Source organism: Aphelocoma coerulescens (genome assembly GCF_041296385.1).
Source record: "Aphelocoma coerulescens isolate FSJ_1873_10779 chromosome Z unlocalized genomic scaffold, UR_Acoe_1.0 ChrZ, whole genome shotgun sequence".
Taxonomy (NCBI): Eukaryota; Metazoa; Chordata; class Aves; order Passeriformes; family Corvidae; genus Aphelocoma; species Aphelocoma coerulescens.
The window spans coordinates 58,770,288-58,787,893 of record NW_027184085.1 but is presented as its reverse complement, the minus strand read 5'-3'; the positions used below and the strand labels follow the sequence as shown (position 1 = coordinate 58,787,893).

The following is a 17,606-nucleotide window of genomic DNA, read 5'->3' as shown; positions in this document are numbered from 1 at the left end:
TTCCTATTACAGAAAATGAGTATTAGTATTCTCTAAATGTGTCATTACATATTGCTACGTATTCTTCTTTTACAGTTAGTGTCAGAAAAATAAATGCAAAATGCAGTGCAATTTCTCCACAATTCATTGCTGATGATTTTTAAGGTCATGATAATTATCTGTATAAGAGGTTGATGTTTTGATGCTTTTTCAGGTATGGAGCCTGTCTACATTTAATCTTCTTCACACTTTCATCAATGAGCATGCTCGACAGTCTCTCTTCAGAAACATTGGGACAGGAGTCATGCAAATTGAGACAGGACCAGCAAATCACATATTCTCCTGTGGTGCTGATGGAACAGTGAAGATGAGAATCTTGCCTGATAGATTCAGCCCTTTAAAGGATGTGTTAAAAAATGATGTGAAGTTTATGATCTAATGTTTTTTTCAGAATAATGAGTAACATTCCCCTTCTGCCATCCCTGAAGGTATTTTTCCTGGAACTAACCAACAAAGCAGATGCACAATGAAAGCTTGTGACACAAGATGTTTTGGGTTTTTTTTCTTTCTCCCCTTCTGCTGCCAACCCCCTATTTATTAATTACCTGGAGCTTTTAGTCCCTGATGCACTAATGCCTTAAAGATTAAAAGGTCCTTCAGATTTTGATGGTTGCCTAAAATACAAGCTAAATATGACTCCAAATTACATCATTATAATATTATTAAGATGTTGCCGTAGTGGTTTACTCTTTCTTTTGAGGTAGTTACACTCTCACCTGGAGTGTACCATCTAGGCATGACCTCTGCTTATATTCAACACCGGGCCACCTTGTAAAAGCATGTCTGTCCTGATGGAGAGCTTAGGTAATGTTTTACACTGTGGCAGCCATAACTGTCTCACTTCTGAATTTGTTTAGTCAGCCGACAACAAAAATTTATACCTATATGCAGAAGAGAAATAAAGTCTCCAGGAGTGAATACTGCTGGTCATGCAGGCATTCATATAACAAGCCACTCTCTTTCTCCATTCCTGAAGTCCAGGCTGTTTACCTCTCTAACTTGCCTGATCTCCTTCCTCTCATCTAGAGTATAAGAACCTGAAGGATGTTCTGTAACTTGTCTTTTGTTCTATAGCTTGAATCACTGCCATCAGGATGGCAGGCTTACCTTTTAAAAATAAATATATTTTTAACCCTGAACACTCCCTTTACAAGAATAAAATGTAAATATGAATGGATATCTTCCTAGTAAAATAGTCAAGATTATGTGTGAAGCCTTAGACTTGATCAGAAAGATACAGGAAGATACTGCTTTAGGATATGGCACTAGAATTTCTTCAAAGACTTATTTATTTAGATGTCTGTAGAGGAAATAAAAGAAAAACTGAACCTAATTTATTTTTACTTTCTTTTTTCCAGTAAGACTTTAATTTAGCCCAAAGATAGTTCATTCTTAGCACTTAACATTTGCCTGTTTTTCCTAAGTACTTTAAAAAAGGAAAAAAGTAGTTCAACAGCAAAGTACTTCTACACTGTCAGTCTTCTTTCTTGATGTTTATGTTTACATCTGGTGTCAGATGAAAGAAAACAAATTGGGAAGGATAGATGTAGAGGGTTTTTTTTGCCAAAATATTAAACTGCGTAACTTAAATGTTTGACCAAATTATTAATGCACAAGGCCTTTACTTTTTATTTTAGTCAGCTAAACTGTTTCTGTATGTATTTTGGTTTACTTTTCCTTACTTCAGAGCTTGACAAAGGTTTAATTTGTAAATTAGATGTGAGGCTGGATTACTTGAATGCCAATGGTGTACTTTTTGCTAAAAGATATTTTGTGAAATATAGCACCAAGATATTAACTGTAAAATAAACTTGTCAAATTAGGAACTATGGGGATAAATAAAGCATAGCAGACATGAAGGGCTTGTATAATGAACTATGTAACATTCTCAGGATGCTTTTATCTTAAGAATATAAAGTTGTTTAAAAAGATTTTGTAAAATGTATTAAGGTCATTTTAAATGTATGTTTCGCAAGTTGCAGTGCAAACACTATGAAGGTTTTTATGCACATAACCTGAATTTTCAAATTGTGCAATAAAAAGAATGTGAATGTTATGCCGTGAAGAAACATGTGACAGCATTTCAAACTGGAACAGCTGTTCAGTGATTCAGTTGTAACTGCTCTTCCTTAAAACTTACAGATTGAAATTGAACTTGATATCAAAACAGTTTAAGTACAGTGATGGACCAGAAAAGTGACTAAAAGTGACACCACCTTACAAAACAGACTTGCCCAATGAGTACGTGTTACCTGCTCAGTGGCTGAGTTTCTAATATTCTTTATTCTTGTGGAAGAAGGAAAACAGTGGAGTAAACAGTAGCACACTCCTTTACTATCAGCTGACTTTGTAGCTGCTTATATACATGCATCAGTTTTATACATCCACTGAACTAACAATGTTACATGTGCAAAAATCATGGCAGTATTATATAATTATGTCCTTGATGTTTTGTCCTTAAATATTTATATCTCATTAGCTTTAATACTTCAAGCTCAATTCTATTGTACTGGCAATCACAAAAAGCTGTCTTACCATCTGCGAAATGAGCAGATTTTATATGTAATTTGCCAAGACATACAATGTTGTCATTTTTCTGAGTAAAGCTGCACTTTGAAAAATACTGGCAAAATTATGCTTATACCAGAAAAGTACTGACCGTGAACAAGCATTTTCAATAATATTTATAGTTACCATAAGCTATTCTCAAGACTAAATTATGTAAAATCACAATGTATTTGCCATACCTTTATAATCTTTCCAATAAATCCTGCAGAAACTCAACCTTCTAGAGTTCCATGTTGCTGCTATTTCATTTACAGATCAGTTGTTCACTTGCATATTGTTCATTGATGTTTAATTATTGTAAGAAAAATTATCAGTAGCTTTCTTGTAATGATGGAGTCAAAATGAGTTAAATTCTGTTGTATCTGAAATTTTTAAAGGGACACTCTCAACTTCTAATCTGGTCATTGGAGAAAAACTGAACTCAGAACTCTCTGGCTGTTGCCCTTAATTTCAACTGTCTTTTGTCCTCCAGCAATTAATGCTTTTTCCCTGTTGCTATGCAAGTTACTCAGACTTAAGGGTACTAGTGCCTGTAGAGGTCCCTGTGCTTAAAGTAACTGTGTGCACAAATTGAACATAAAATTTGCCTTTGCTAGTGCTTAGTCAATACTAATTTACTGCCCAGACAAAATAATTTAGCTTGTAGTTGATAATGTCCCTTTTAAATATCATAGACTGGGAGTTGTGACTTGTGTTTGTCTGTGTAGCAATACATAATGCTGTCAGAGTGTGTCATTCTTGTGTTGCTAACTGATTCCATTACCTCAGATACATGATCCAAGTTCTTTATGATTACTTCAGTAACTTGTGGAAGTTAAAACTCTGGCCATCTGGGTACTTAAACTGGCTTGCTGTGTGACTTAACACCAGAAAATTCTCAGCTGACAGCTGACATTGCAGGATGTTGATGGAGAAAGGTGGAATAGATGTAGATTTTGTACTGTGCCGTGGTGGTGCAGGGTGAGGTCGTGCATGTTCTACTGCATTTTAGGAACCTCAGAACCAGTTGCAGGAAATAAACTATGGAGATATCCTACACTAGGTACCCCCTTCCTATTAAAAGCACCCAGTGTTAGATTAGATGCAATAGTTACGAAAAAAGCAACAGTGATTATGGGGAAATAAACTTGGAGAGTTATTCTCCAAGGTAATTACTTTCAAATGTTTATTTTTACTAAAAATAGCAAAACCATCGCTAATTGCAGGTTCAGCACACTGATCAAACTTTCTATAAAATAAAGATATTGATTTACCAAGTTTCTTAGTGTTTCTTATTCCTCCCATTTCTAGCTCTAAAATATGCATGATTTGATGTTTCTTTTTTTTTAAGGCCTTATTGTCTCATGCTTTTTTATCTTTCCTTGTTCTAGCTTTTTGGTGTTTGGGAGGGAGGGCTGGGGTGTGGTTTTCTCTTTTTTTTTATTTTTCTTTTTTTCAATGCATAAGTAGCAGAGCTGAATAAAACTAAATTATTTTGCAGTGTAATGCTGATGTAGTGATGGCACTTTCTGTTGTCTGCCACAGCTTAACCTTTGAAGCCCCTTTTCTGTTTCATTTAAGCTTGAAAACCTGTGAAGGTCTTGGGGAGCTTCACCCACCTCTGTGTTTCCACATCTAGTAGAGGTACAAGGATGAATGCACCTGTAACAATCTGATTAGTGAGAGAAGCCCCAATTAAGGTGCAAACGAGACAAAATGCCAGTTCAACAATACTGACTTTATTTTGTAGCTTTTAGTGTGCAGAAGAAAGCACCAGCAGGAGACAGTCACCACCTTTGGACCCAGCGCTGTCTTTTTGGTGCTTTTTCACTCTGGGCTTCTCAGTGGTGTGTTGGGGGGAGCTGGTTCATTCTTCTTGTAGTAAGTTCTGTGCAGAAAGGGGTGTTGGGAACACAAGATCAGACACTGACTATGGAAAGTTTTCACTATGCAAACAAAGGAATTCATGCTTACTGGCTGCAAGTTGCATAGTTCTCTAGTTAGTACTCTGTCTTCCATTGGTTAATGATTCCATTGTTTCTTATGCTAATTAGTCAGCTCTTTCTCTTCTTTTGTGTTAGTGGTTTTCTTGGAGGTCTATGAGCTGATGGTTGCAATCTCCCCCTGCTGGAGTTACCTTTTATCCAGTCCAGATGATTGTAGCACAGTTGCTGAATTGGATTTATTAGTGTCTCTGGAGTTCTGCCAGATGTCGTTGTGGCCTGTGCATTTTGCGCTTTTTGTATCCACTGTCAGTGGTACATCCTTCTTCCCAAGCTTTGTTAACCTGCCCCTTAGGTCATTGGACAGTACTGCTTTATACAGTCCAGGTTCCTGGTATCCACAGAGCCTGTTCGGGGGCACTCTGGAGACTGTTGGTGGTTGCAGAGTCCGTCTGTCCCGTAACTTGGGATGTTCTTTCTTCGGTGATAGGTCTGTGAGCTGCTGCTTTTCACACAGTCTGTCCCAGCGGGGATGTATTGACCAGGTTGTGCTAACCAGATCTTGCCGCTGCCAAGCCTGGAATTAGCACCGTCCTGGCACAAATTCCTCTCTTCTCTGGCCGTAATAGCGCGTAAGACAGGTACCTGTTCTTAACTTCTAACAGCCCCTACGCGAGTCACACAGTGGGTGTGAGTAGAGCAGAGCACGCATCTCGTCAGGCTCGCAGCAAGCCGCTGCCAAAATTTAAAATACCTCGGCATACAGCTCAGTAGATATAAACAATTTTATTTAGGCTTGGGCGAGAGGCGGCGCGGGGGTCGAGCCGGACGGGCGGGCCCCGCCCCGCCCCGGGGCGAGCGCAGGGCCGGGCCGGGCCGGGTGCTCGCCCCGCCCCGCTCCCGGCGGGGAGCTCGGAGTTGCCGCCGCCGCCGCCGCGCCCGTTCCGCTCGGCCCCGCCGCTGCCGCCGCCCCGCGCACTCACACACAGTAAGTGCCGCCGCCGCGCTCCGCGGGGCCGCATCCCCGTCCCCATCCCCGTCCCGATCCCGCCGAGCCAGCCGGTCCCGGCCCCAGTCCCGGCCCTGCGCGCCCGCGGCAGCCGCAGCCGAGAGCGGCAGCGGGGCGGGCTGGGGCCGGCGGCGCCCCCGGCAGCAACGCTGGACTCAGCACGGGGGGCGAAATGCGGCGCTGGGTCTGGGGCCGGGTCGCCGCCGCCTCCTGCCCCGTCGGCTCCCGGAGCCGCGCTCCAGGTGGGAGCTGCCCGGAACTACGCGGGGAGAGTTTCCTCACCGCCGATGTGTTTGGGTGAAGGCTGCTCTGCTCGGGGACATCGAACCTCCGCTCCTCCTGGGCTTAGCTTGTCGCTGTTTTTCCAGAAATGTTTCTGTTTTCACCCGGAGTGAGCCGTCCCCCTCGTTCGGGTGTGCTTAGGCGCGGACTGTACTGGACTGTACGCAAGTGACCTGTAGCTCTTGAGACAGAGGCAAGCGTGGTGATGCAGCTGAAGTCTGCACGGTGGTGCAAGACAAACTTTTCTGAGAAGTGCCAGTTTGGCTTTGAAATACTACTAGCAAAAATCCTGACATTCCGCCAGTAGAATTAGTTGTATCTTATTTACATACTACTAATTAAATAAGAGAGATCACAGTTCAGTGTGGGCTTTTCCTTTTTAGAAACCTGAATGGTCGGACCTTCCACGTACGAGGTCTGTGTGTCTCTAGAGGTACATATTCACAGTCTTACCTGACCACTCTCCCACGAGTAAAGCAAAACACGGTCCAAGTGATGCTTCCCTCTCTCTGCACGTGTCTGGTTTCAGTTACGCTCCTTTGCAAGTTGTTTGTGTAACTCATCAGTGAAACCACTCACGTTAAAAACTGCCCGGTCAAAGCTTCTCCCAGCAGTCGTTTTCGCACTCTCTGGCTGGATTGACTGCTGCCAACTCTATTTATCTTTTTTCAGCTCTAAATAGGGAATTTGCTTTGAAGGAGCGTCGACAGTGGAGCCAAGAGAAAAAAAAAAAATTCTGGAGGGGAGGAGTGTTGTGGTGGAAAGAGGTCCAAGACCTGTATTTGGAAGACAAAACTTTGTGAACTTGGAACATGCTTAGAAGCAGGAAGAAGGAACTAAAATGTTCTGGTACATTTACATTTAGTACTGGAACCAAAACGTTGTAGTACATTCAGTGTCTTTATTTCACCTGAAAGCAAATTTCACGTGGACCACTATTGAGATAGAAGTTACGGTGCAGATCTTTGCAGGAGCACAGAACACTGCATCTTGAAATGGAAGTTGCTCGCTGTTTGCCCTGACAACAGGAAGCTGCTCATTTCCGTTAAATAGTAACTAGCCTAATCTGACTAAACCTAGATTTCAGTGTGCTCCATGGCTTAATTTATCTGTTTAGAGGTTCCTTTAAATAGTTGCTTCTAGGTAGAGAATAATAATTGCTTCTTGAAAAGGCTAAGCAGATAATTACATGGTTAGGAAATCTCAATTTTGGTCAATTTCTTATTTTGGTACAACAAGGCAAGTCCTCCAAGTGATGGACAGTAAAATGCCTAATTGTAATTAAAGCAGTTAATGCATCCTTCCAGATTAGTTTTATACTGAGTAGCAATGTATGGTATGTAAACAGCAGCTGGTTTGAGATAAGTTACATCTTAGGATGAATTTTCTTCCAAGTTGCAGATGTTTGCTCTTGAGTTTACCACATAATAGAGGTCTTGGCCTAGAATTTGCCTTTATGTTTTTTTATTTAATCTTGTAATTGAACAGTATGAGGATGAAAAGGAAAAAAGTCACCAAGTGGTATTTGTCATGATTTACCATTGTATATATCTTTTTAAATTGCCTCCTCAATCTAAAAGGTTGGTATTATCTTTTCCATAGTTTATTTCTATATTTATTACATTCTAGCAGCTTTGACCACTGTCTAGGTAAATTTGGTTACAGCTTCTTACTGTAAGATAAATCACAAGGCAAGTAGACTGTGCTCTGCTTCTTTTCCTTTTGTCTTTCTTTTCCCACTGCCTTTGTAGGTAGGTTTCTTGTCATTTTTTACATTTTCCCTATATTAGAGAGATAATTTAAACTACTTTCATCTTCTCCCACTGACAAATTTCTTACACCGTGTTTAAGTCACATTGTGTGAATCAGATTGATCTGATGAACAAACCAAAATTTTACTGAAAATTAAGTATATAGGAAGAGTTTTTTTATAGGGAAAGTATTCTTTGTACGCAATATATCTTGAACAAGTGTTAAGACAAATTCCAGTAATGTGCACCTCAATTTGACAGATTCTAGTGCTCTTTGTTTTTTTTAGAGTATCAGTACAGAGACTGTGGTGCTCCAGGAGCTATGATTTAATGTCAGAGTAACTTGGGGACTTTCTTGGGCTGATCTGGGGAATTTTTTGTGTCCATCTACTAACAATCATGAGCAGCCATGTTGTCAATTCTATAAGCAATAAAAATGTTTACAACATTCTTCAGCTGTGATGTAGTGCAAATTCTAGGCCTCTTTATTTGATACTGGCTTTTCAATCACTGGAAGTGAGTATGGCTTGAAATTAGGTGGTTTTTTTCCTCTTATGCCTCCAATGTCATCAGATCATAAGACCCAGAGTAAATGTTATGTGTGTTCAAGTCAAAGTTAAGATGGCATTTTTCAGTTAAGCATGTGAACAAGAGGTTTCTCACAGCATTTTTACATTCTCTTTCTCAAGTAATGTTTTGCTCAAACCAGAATTTCCTTTTTTAACCTAGAGATTGATCTCACCCCCACTGAGAAGCAAGCTCTGTGCTCTGAGACTAGGTGTGTAATTTGCAGAGCAGTGGTAGAACTTTGCTGTTTCCTTAGCATCCCCAACAAGTCTCAAAGAAGGGGAAAAGTGTGGAATGCAGGATTTGTATTAGAAGCTGTTAATCCTGTGTTTTAGGTGCTGAGACAGTTCAAGCCAAAACGTCACTTCTTTCTTCATTTCATTGTGGTGGTTTCTGGAATCTCGGTAGTAAGGCAGGTGTGTGAGATGGGGTATTAACCAAAATACATAGCTTTTAAATTACATGAAGTTAAAACTATTCCTTAATTTCAATACATTTTTGTTTGGAAATCTAGATAATGAACAGTAAGTGTCTCAGCCCTTGAGCAAACCTTACAGGGACTTGAAAGGTGTTACATCAGTTTTTGATGATAAAACCCTTAGTTGGCATTGATAAATTGTGTGTTGAGGATTAAGTCTGGAAGACATCTGCATTTCTTTTAATCTTTTCTCATTAACTAAAATTGTATCTTCTTCTAAATTTTAGTTTTAAAGGTGCCTGACTTAATCCAAAATCTCGTTTTTCTTCCAGAAATAGGGTTGTGTGTTTTTAAATAACTGTTTTTGAAGCTCAGTTTATATAATGGGATCAACAAAACTGGACACATTAAAACCCGGCATTTTCTCCCACTTTATGGAATAATGCAGTGAAGAAAGCAGGAGTGCACTGGTGTTGGCCTTTGGAAATGAGGCTGGGTGCAGTTGTGGCTAATGGTAGTTATTTGGATACACGTCTGACCCTGAGTGAATGGGTGACAACTCGTCTGAGGGAGGTGTGTGTGTGTGAGCTGTGGGCTGGGCTCTCTACCTTCGCAACAGAGTGTTTGGTCTGTTCTGTACCTGTGTCTGGAGACCACAGAATGAACTGATGGAACTTCCATTTGCCATATCAATTTGATATTTATTACTTGATAAATTGCAAAATTTTTATTGTGTGTTATGCTTAAGCCTTTCTCAACTAATGGCTTCATTTTTGCTGTAGTATCAGAGCCTTACTGGAGCATGTCTGGATGATGTGCCCGTGCTAAGGAGGTCTTGAGAGGAATTCAGGAAATGTCAGAGCAAAGCAAAGTGTTTTAAACAGAACTGGCATTTATAGTTGAAGACTTTACATGCTTGCTTCTTTTAGTGTCTTTGTCTGGTACTTGTAAACTAAATTTCCGGATAACCTAGTATTTTTATAGAGACAATATATTTTTTTCTTGTTTGGTGTTTTGTCTGTAGAAGTTACTGGGGCTCAGTTATATTCAGAGTGAACTGTAAATAACTGAACTGAAGAAAAACATGTAACTATAGTCCATGTCATTCCTCTACATACTAATCACATGTAAAATGAAAGAATATATTAAACTTTAAGGTACTAAGAAGCAGAAAAATAAGCTCCAAAAAGAGAAAGCCCATACCTGCATGTCATTGTCTGCTAAGGTATTTGTCTCTTGAGCTTTGAAGTTGAACACCTCTCTTGTGAAGGAAATAAAATCCACTACTTACCAATACCTGATTGTCCTCTCCAGCATATATATGGCACACAGATAGTGTTGTAATTTGGCTGTCTTCAAAGGCATTTTAAAGTAACAAGTGATCCAGCAAGGCAAAAAAAATGTGCCTGTTAGGTAAAAAAGTGTTTAGGAAGGAGATAATAATTTTATCCAAATACATGCTAAATTTAAATTTATCAAAGAAAATGTTACCACATTTGAATTATTGATTGTGCAATATGATGTATGTAACCACTGTGATTCCTTGAAGAGGAATTTCCCTTTAGCTTCCAGCTGAAATAAGTTGGTTTTGACCCAATTCCCATATACCAGTGTTGCCCACTTCCAATTTGATGCATAGTATGGAGCTATCCAAAGTATGTTGGTGTTACTGAAGAATAATATACTTGCCTGAAGAACTTACTTTACCTATAACTACAGCTGAAATTCTGAAAGTTAATCTTGAAATCCTGAAAAAAAAGATGTTAAGAATCGGGCTTCAGGAGATGAGGAGCATTCTCTGCCAGAAGTCTGTTGGGTGTATGTGCTAACTAGCACTTCCAGCCTGAATGTATTGGTGCTCTCACTTAGTTCTGAAAGAAACAAAAGTGTAACTTCCTGCTTTTGCCAGTTCTGCAGGAGTCTTGAGACATAACCAGGTCACTGCTATCACTGGAATATTGTTGATGGGATAGGTATAAAATAATGTCTACTGGTTTCTTACGGACATGGGCACTGAAAATGTTAAGCTTTGTATTGGAAAGTATAAAAGTAAAGGATATGTCTGGGCCCATAAATCTTCTGTTATGTTCCAATTTCAAAAAGTGGTATTTGCAGCAAATCCTTTTTATCCATAAATGGTCCAGTGTATAGCAGAAGACTTATCCCCCCAGCAGCTAAAAATAGTGAAATGCTCTATGATTCAGCTTTTTTGTTGCAATGTTCGAAGTAAATAACTGCCTCTTGAGTTACTGAAAGCATTCCAGTGTGTAGTGGGTTGACCCTGGCTGGATGCCAGGCACCCATCAAAGCTGTGCTGTCACTCACCCTGGTAACTGGACAGGGGAGAGAAAATAGAACAAAGTGTTCAAGGGTTGAGGTAAGGACCAGAAGAGATCATCCACCAAATAGTGTCACAGGCAGGATAATGAGAAGTAAAATAAATGTTAGAAACACCTTCCCATCACCCTCCCTCCTTCCCAGCTCTACCTTCTCCTCTCCAGCGGTGCAGGGAAATGGGGATGGAGTTTATGGCCAGTTCATTTCACGTTTCTGCTGCTGCTCAGGGAGAGGAATCCCTCTGCTGCTCCAGCATGGGGGCCCTCCCACAGGAGACAGTTCTCCGTTAACTTCTCCAATGTGAGTCCATCCCATGGGCAACAGTTCTACATAAAATTCTCCAGTGTGGGTCACTCTTCCATGGGGTGCAGTCCTTCAAGGACAGGCTGCTCCAGCATGGGTCCCACACAGGGTCACAAGTCCTACCAGGAAACCTGCTCCAGCACAGGCTCCTCTCTCCACAGGTGTGCAGGTCCCTGCCAGGAGCCTGTTCCAGCAAAGGCCTCCCTGGGGTTCACAGCCTCCTCTCAGGCATCCAACTGCTTCGATGTGAGGCTCCACCATGGGCTCTGGGTGGATCTCTGCATCCCTGTTACCTCCATGGCTGCAGGGCCACAGGTGCCTCACCACGGGCTGCACCACGGACTGCAGGGGAATCTCAGCTCCAGTGCCTGGAGCACCTCCTGCCCTTCCTTCTCCACTGACCTTGGTGTCTCCAGAATTGTTTCTCTCACATGTGCTCATTCCTCTCCTCTCAGCACATTTTCATCTGCCCAATAACCTTTTTTTTCCTTCTTAAATCTGTTATCACAGAGGCGTTACCATCCTTCCTGATAGGCCCAGCCTTGGCACATCTGTCCTGGAGGCTGCTGGCATTGGCTCTGCCAGACAGGGAGGAAGCTTCCAGCAGCTTCTCACAGAAGTCACCCCTGTAGCCCCCAGTACCAAAACCTGGCCACACAAAACCAGCACATAGTGCTATTTTTATACTAACAGTTATGAAAGGGATTTTGGTGCTACTTTGCCTTGGGGAACAGAGAGGAAGTTTCTGCTATGTTAATTGCTATTAAAAAAGCATCACCATTTAATATTAAATGCATTTTAGAGCTCTCTCTTGTATATCATGGTTAACTAATATGAAATAAGTAGCAAAACCATACCTCCATCCTTTGCAAAACCTTTGGTAGATGGGTTTTTTTGAGTGTTTACATACTGTGGTTTCAGAATGTAGAAAATAGTAGTTTGGTACTAGAAGGTACCTGTGACTTTCTGACTCATCTGCTGCAGATGGTTCTCTCTGAGTGGTAGGTATGTGCCTGCTTAAAAAAGATAAGGTAAGCCTAGTTAAATGGCCTGCAATTAAGCCCTGATTATTGAGTTGGTTTGGAGTATTCATTATTAGATATGTGTTTATTTATGATATCCTCCCACTTCTCAGCAGAAGGTTGTTTGTTTTGTATATATGCTTAGCCCATTTTCCTTAGTGTATTAAAGTAATTTTCAGGTTCTGTGGAAGAACCTTTGCCCACCTTCAGCTTGTCCCACATCCTTCCTCCTCAGTTCAGAACACAAAATCTGCATTTTATCAGCTGCACTTCAGATGATTTTTTAATTTTATGCTTTGCAAGGTGAAACAAAAATGAACAACAACTGTTCAGGAAATTTTTTTTTTTTAATTCCAGCTCATCTTAGTGTTTTATTTTCAGTAACTGTTGATGCTAAGATTTTGTTTAATCCTGATGTGTATAGTACTGTCTTTAAGACTAACTGCAGAATTGTTTTGTTACAAAAAAAAAAATCCTCTTCTGAGGAAACATTGCTTGCCTTTATGTCTTTGATATGGAGGAAAATATTTTGCTACTGTTGTGCCTCCAGCTTGTAGTGTTCAGGATTCCAGACATCAAATCTGTGTCTCAAGTAGTCTAGAGTTGATCTTATTTGTAGTATTGCTAGAACTTTCAGTGTTATCTTTTTGGTATGACTGGAATGATTTTGTAGGCAGCTAAATGGGGTTTAGTGAAAATCAATTATGGTTTTTATGAGATTAAAAAGTAGAAGTTTTTTGCAAAAGCTACAGGGAGGAGGACAAGAGGATAGGGCAAGAGAAACAAATCTGAGTATGTTGTAGGAGCCTTGAAGTTTGCTTAGTTGCGAGTCAAGTTAGAAGAAGGTAGTTGATAACCTTTATGTTTAGATGTTTAGTTATGGCTAGTATTACAGTGAAACAGGGAACAGGAAAGCTCAAGGACTTTTTGTATCTGTGCTGTACTTGAAATTTTTGTGTAACAAAAACAAGAAGCTGTGCTGTTCCAGTTTGTTAACCTTGTGATGCAAACTGACTGTCCTGCATTTGAGCTAAAGGACAGATTTGCATTGGTGGGATAATGGGTTTAATATTTCAAGTTTCTCCTCCCTCCTCTTATAACTGCTTATAAGTTAATAAAAGCAACTGTATACAATATGTGAAGTTCATTTGCAGGGTTATCTCCTCCTGAAGTTTCAAGTGGATCCAAGATGGGTGTAGCAAAGTTTTTCTGAACCTCTTCATTAAGAGTAAGCCCTGTGGGGGAAGACTTGAGGGTGATGATTGATGGAAAACTCAACATGGGCCAGCAGTGTGTGCTCACAGCCCAGAAAGCCAAACATGTCCTGGGCTGCACCCAAAGCAGCGTGGGCAGCAGGGCGAGGGAGGGAATTCTGCCCCTCTGCTCTGCTCTGCTCTGCTCTGGTGAGACCCCACCTGCTGTGTCCAGTTCTGGTGTCCCCAACATAAGGAGGACATTGGAGAAAGTCCAGAGGAGGGTCATGAAGTCAATGAAGGGACTGAAGCACATCCCCTACGAAGCCCGGCTGAGAGAGTTGGGGCTGTTCAGCCTGGAGAAGGGAAGGTTGCATGGAGACCTCATGGCAGCCTTGCAGTACCGCAGGGGCCTGCAGGGAAGCTGGAGAGGGACTCTTGACCAGGAACTGTAGTGACAGGATAAGGAGTAATGGGCACAAACTGAAAGAGGAGAAATTTAGGTTAGATATTAGGAAGGGAAGTTGTGAGTTGTCTCATCTCTGGCAGTGTTCAAGGCCAGTTCAGATAAGGCCTTGAGCAACCTGGTCTAGTGGGAAATGTCCCTGCCCATGACAGTGGGGATTGGGACTTGCTGATCCTTAAGGTCCATTACATCCCTTAAGATTCTATGATTCTATCTTCCTGTGATTTCCAGTGGTTTCAGAATAATTTAAACACTGAGGGGAAGCTGATGGTCGTTCTCTGTTTGACTACAGTTTTATTTTCTTGTATACTGAGTAGCATTTAAAGTTACTGTGTATTTAAAGTTGCAGGATGTTTTAGCCTCCTCTCTGATGACCTAATGAAACAATACAGATCTGTTACTATAAGCAGAGGAGTAGGAATCTCGATACTTTTGTGTAGCTGACGAACCTTTTTTTTTGCTCCTGTACTTGACAACATATTGAGAGGTGGAATTTTTTCTTGTTTGAAGATCTTATTCTAGAAGTGGTTTGCATGATACACTTGTATTGCCATGAATTTCATATCAAGATCTTATCTGCTGTTTTTGTGAATTCAGTTATTTCCAGGCATATTTGCTTAAATTGCTCTCCATTAAGTTGTAGTACTTCAGTGCATTAAATTACCCTCATGCTAGAGAAAAAGAAATATTCAAGTCTTGTTTTGATTGGAGCTTTTGAGAATTTATTAGATGTTACAGGTAGAGTTGACTGGTTGTAGAAATGTGATTAACATTTGAATTGTAGAAAAATCTGTGTAATCCAAGCAATGAATTTGCGTTGTATTGGTCTGCAAAACACCACGCTGGTCAGTGATGCAGAAAGTATGCTGATTGTGACCAAATGCTTTTGTGCAGGTTTGCCAGCAGTATTTGCTGTACAAGTGGTTTTGAATATGCAGGTGGATAGTTTAAAGTCACTTGAAATGTCAGTTTTGTTGTTAATACCAGGAGGATAACTGGGGAATAGATAAGGGGGAATAGTGAATGTGAGGTCAGTGATAGGCAATAAAATTCTGTATGCATTTTTATTTATTCCTGTAAGGTGTTCTAGTGTAATCTCAGGTGATTAACAGTTTACACATTTCTTCTGCTTCAGATATTACATTGGATAGTATAGAGAGCCTGAATTGCTACTGAAAGATCCATCTGCTGAAACCATGTCCTAGGCAACATCAAAAGATGAAAAGCACAGGACATAGTCCTTACTGTTGACTGCAGCTTCTACAGTACTGTCCATCTCGTCTGGGATCCCTAAACATTGGTTGTTTGCCTGTGTTTTCCCATAAACTTCGTCCAAGTTGTTTATTGTTACCTGTAGTTTTTTAGAAGTTCCTTAGCATTTCAGCATGCTCATTTTTCTAATTAATTGATTTAAAATTTAAGGCCTGTAAAAAAAAAAAACAAACAAACAAACTGTGTTTGTGTAAAGATCTGCTTTACAAGGAGTACCAAGTTCTACATATCAAGCCAAGTATTTAATTTCAGTGATCACAGAACAGGGTGTATTGAAAAAAATTTCAGAGTGTTTGGGTCCAACTGATGAGGATTAAGCATTTGAGACCTATAAAACCTCTAAGTGCCTAAAACCAGAGTATGTGCTGCTGTTCTGTACACAGGACACCATGTCACAAAACCAACCCTACTTTCTGCTCAAGCACAAGAAGTTATATGTATATTACCAAGGTTGGGGAAGGAGAGTGTGGGGTTACAGTGGACTTTGAAATTTAGTTTTAAATGATAGGAAAGCAGACCTCTCTACTAGCCAAGCTTAAATGCAGCATGCAGCATTTAATTCTCTAAATTTCACAACTGTGCGTGAGAAAATAGTACAGAAGTCCACAGCTAAAAATACAGTTGTGACCTATTTCAACTTTGTCTTAAAACAATGTTGTTTGAAAATTGAATAGGTACAGCACAAATCTGAAAGGTGGTGTTCTGTGTCTTGACAGCAATAAATACATTGATGGAGAAGAATGGCAACTAACAGATAGGCAAAGGAATAAAAATTAGCTAGGAGGATTAAATTCAGAACTTGATCAAATAAAATACTGGAATAAGGATTAGGAGAACCTTGAGAAGCTTAAATGAACTTCCTGAGATGAAAAACAGAAGACTGAAGAGAGGAAAAAAAAGTGTGTTTAAGGCTTTATTTTTTTTAATATGAAAAACTGGGTAACACCATAATAAAATAAGCATAAGCTAATAAAATATTTAACAGTGCCAGGCAGTGCCAGAGCCTTTTTCAAAGGCTCTTCATAGAAGAGAAGTGGTTTAGATACCCAGCGTGACGGTCTGAAACTAGCTGATCATGCAGCTTTTTTTCTGTGCTCAGTGAACTAAGGGCTTTCTCTGTGAAAGTGGTAGAATCAGTGAACTAAGGCTTTTCTGGATATATTTTTTTTTGGAGGGGTGGGTATGAGCTGAAAACACGGCAGTAAAAATGTTTTGAAGGCTTGCTGGCTCTAGAGCACTTTGGAGCATGCACTTGCCTCAAGAAAAGCTGTCAGACCCGTCTGCACCATGACAAGGAGCTCACAACTGGGGCACATCTCTCTGTGAGGGCTGACTGCTGGCGTGGTGCCACAGGGGTGTGTGGAGCAAAAGTGCCTGAAGTGCCACGCCTGCCGTGGGCATCCTGCGTCGTTTGGGGTGGGCTGCAGGGGGACAGGCACATCGCACAGCGTGCCTTGCAAAGCCCTCACTGGGTTGTGGTGCCCAGAGTGTGGTTCCTTGCTCTGACAAACCATCTGCCTTCAGCAATGGTGCGGAATCAGACAGGAGTGTTTGTGTCTCCTGTGTTAGGTGGGTGACCAGGTACACATCTCATGAGGCTGTGCTGGCAACAGAAGCAAATAAAGTTTGTCAATTGATGTCACCCTAACAGTGTGAAGAGCTGTGACCATCGCCTGATTTCTTCTGCTCAGCTGGATTCGAAGTTCCCTCAAGGGCAATGCTACTGGGCCTGACTAATTTGGAGGCAATTTGTTCAGGTGCTTAGTGTTGCTTCAGTGTAACCCTGAAAATAACATGCCTTAAGCTTGTTTATACCTTAAACAAGACTGTTTTATAATTATGATGTTCAGGCTCTGGAGAAAGTGCTGCTTGTGGAAAGCTGTGTGTCCTGCTAGCAGAAGCCCTTTAGAGTCAGAGCTGGGAAATCCTGTTCTCTGTACAGCCCCCATCCCACTCTCAACCCCCTTTACTGAAAGAAACTACTAGAAAAACAGTAACTTTCTCCAGAATAAAACATGCAAAGACTGTTAGGTCCTGCTAGACTTCTCAGTGAAAAAGCACATTGTAGCATTATTTGCTCTGTTCTCCATGAGTGGCCTCAGAGCAAGATCTGGGACTCTGGGAACCTACAGCAGAGCACAGCACTAGATGACTGTGTCCCAAAAGTTGTGCTCCCGTGTCTGAAAACTTTGGCTGAATACAGCAAAGTTTGAAATGGGAAACAGCTGTCTGTACAACTGCAATTATTGTGCAGCAGTTGTTCTGTAATACTCAGTGTCAGGCAACTTATAGCAAAACTAAATCCTACTTTTAGTTTCAAGATGCAAGATTGCATCAAGGGAATAAAAGGCAGTCAAGTGCTTCAAAACCATAACATCTTTTTTGCCTCCCTTAAAATTATTTTAAGGTGTGGTATTAATGCATAATTTAGTTTTTATCTATAAACAGACATTGATG

At 40.7% G+C, this 17,606-nt stretch overlaps 2 protein-coding genes across 4 annotated transcripts in view; both read left to right on the top strand.

Annotated features, from left to right (window-relative positions):
• DMXL1 (Dmx like 1) overlaps positions 1-3,863 on the top strand; it is a 78,521-nt gene extending 74,658 nt beyond the window's left edge. For all 3 annotated transcript variants that reach the window (XM_069002347.1, XM_069002345.1, XM_069002348.1), the window contains one exon: positions 194-3,863. In XM_069002347.1, coding sequence (XP_068858448.1) covers positions 194-418 — 225 coding nt within the window. In that variant the 3' untranslated portion in view covers positions 419-3,863. The remainder of the gene's footprint in view (positions 1-193) is intronic.
• Positions 3,864-5,420: 1,557 nt separating this feature from the next.
• TNFAIP8 (TNF alpha induced protein 8) overlaps positions 5,421-17,606 on the top strand; it is a 59,273-nt gene continuing 47,087 nt past the window's right edge. Inside the window, exon 1 of the mRNA XM_069002052.1 lies at positions 5,421-5,517. Within this exon, the coding sequence (XP_068858153.1) occupies position 5,517 (1 nt within the window). The 5' untranslated portion in view covers positions 5,421-5,516. The remainder of the gene's footprint in view (positions 5,518-17,606) is intronic.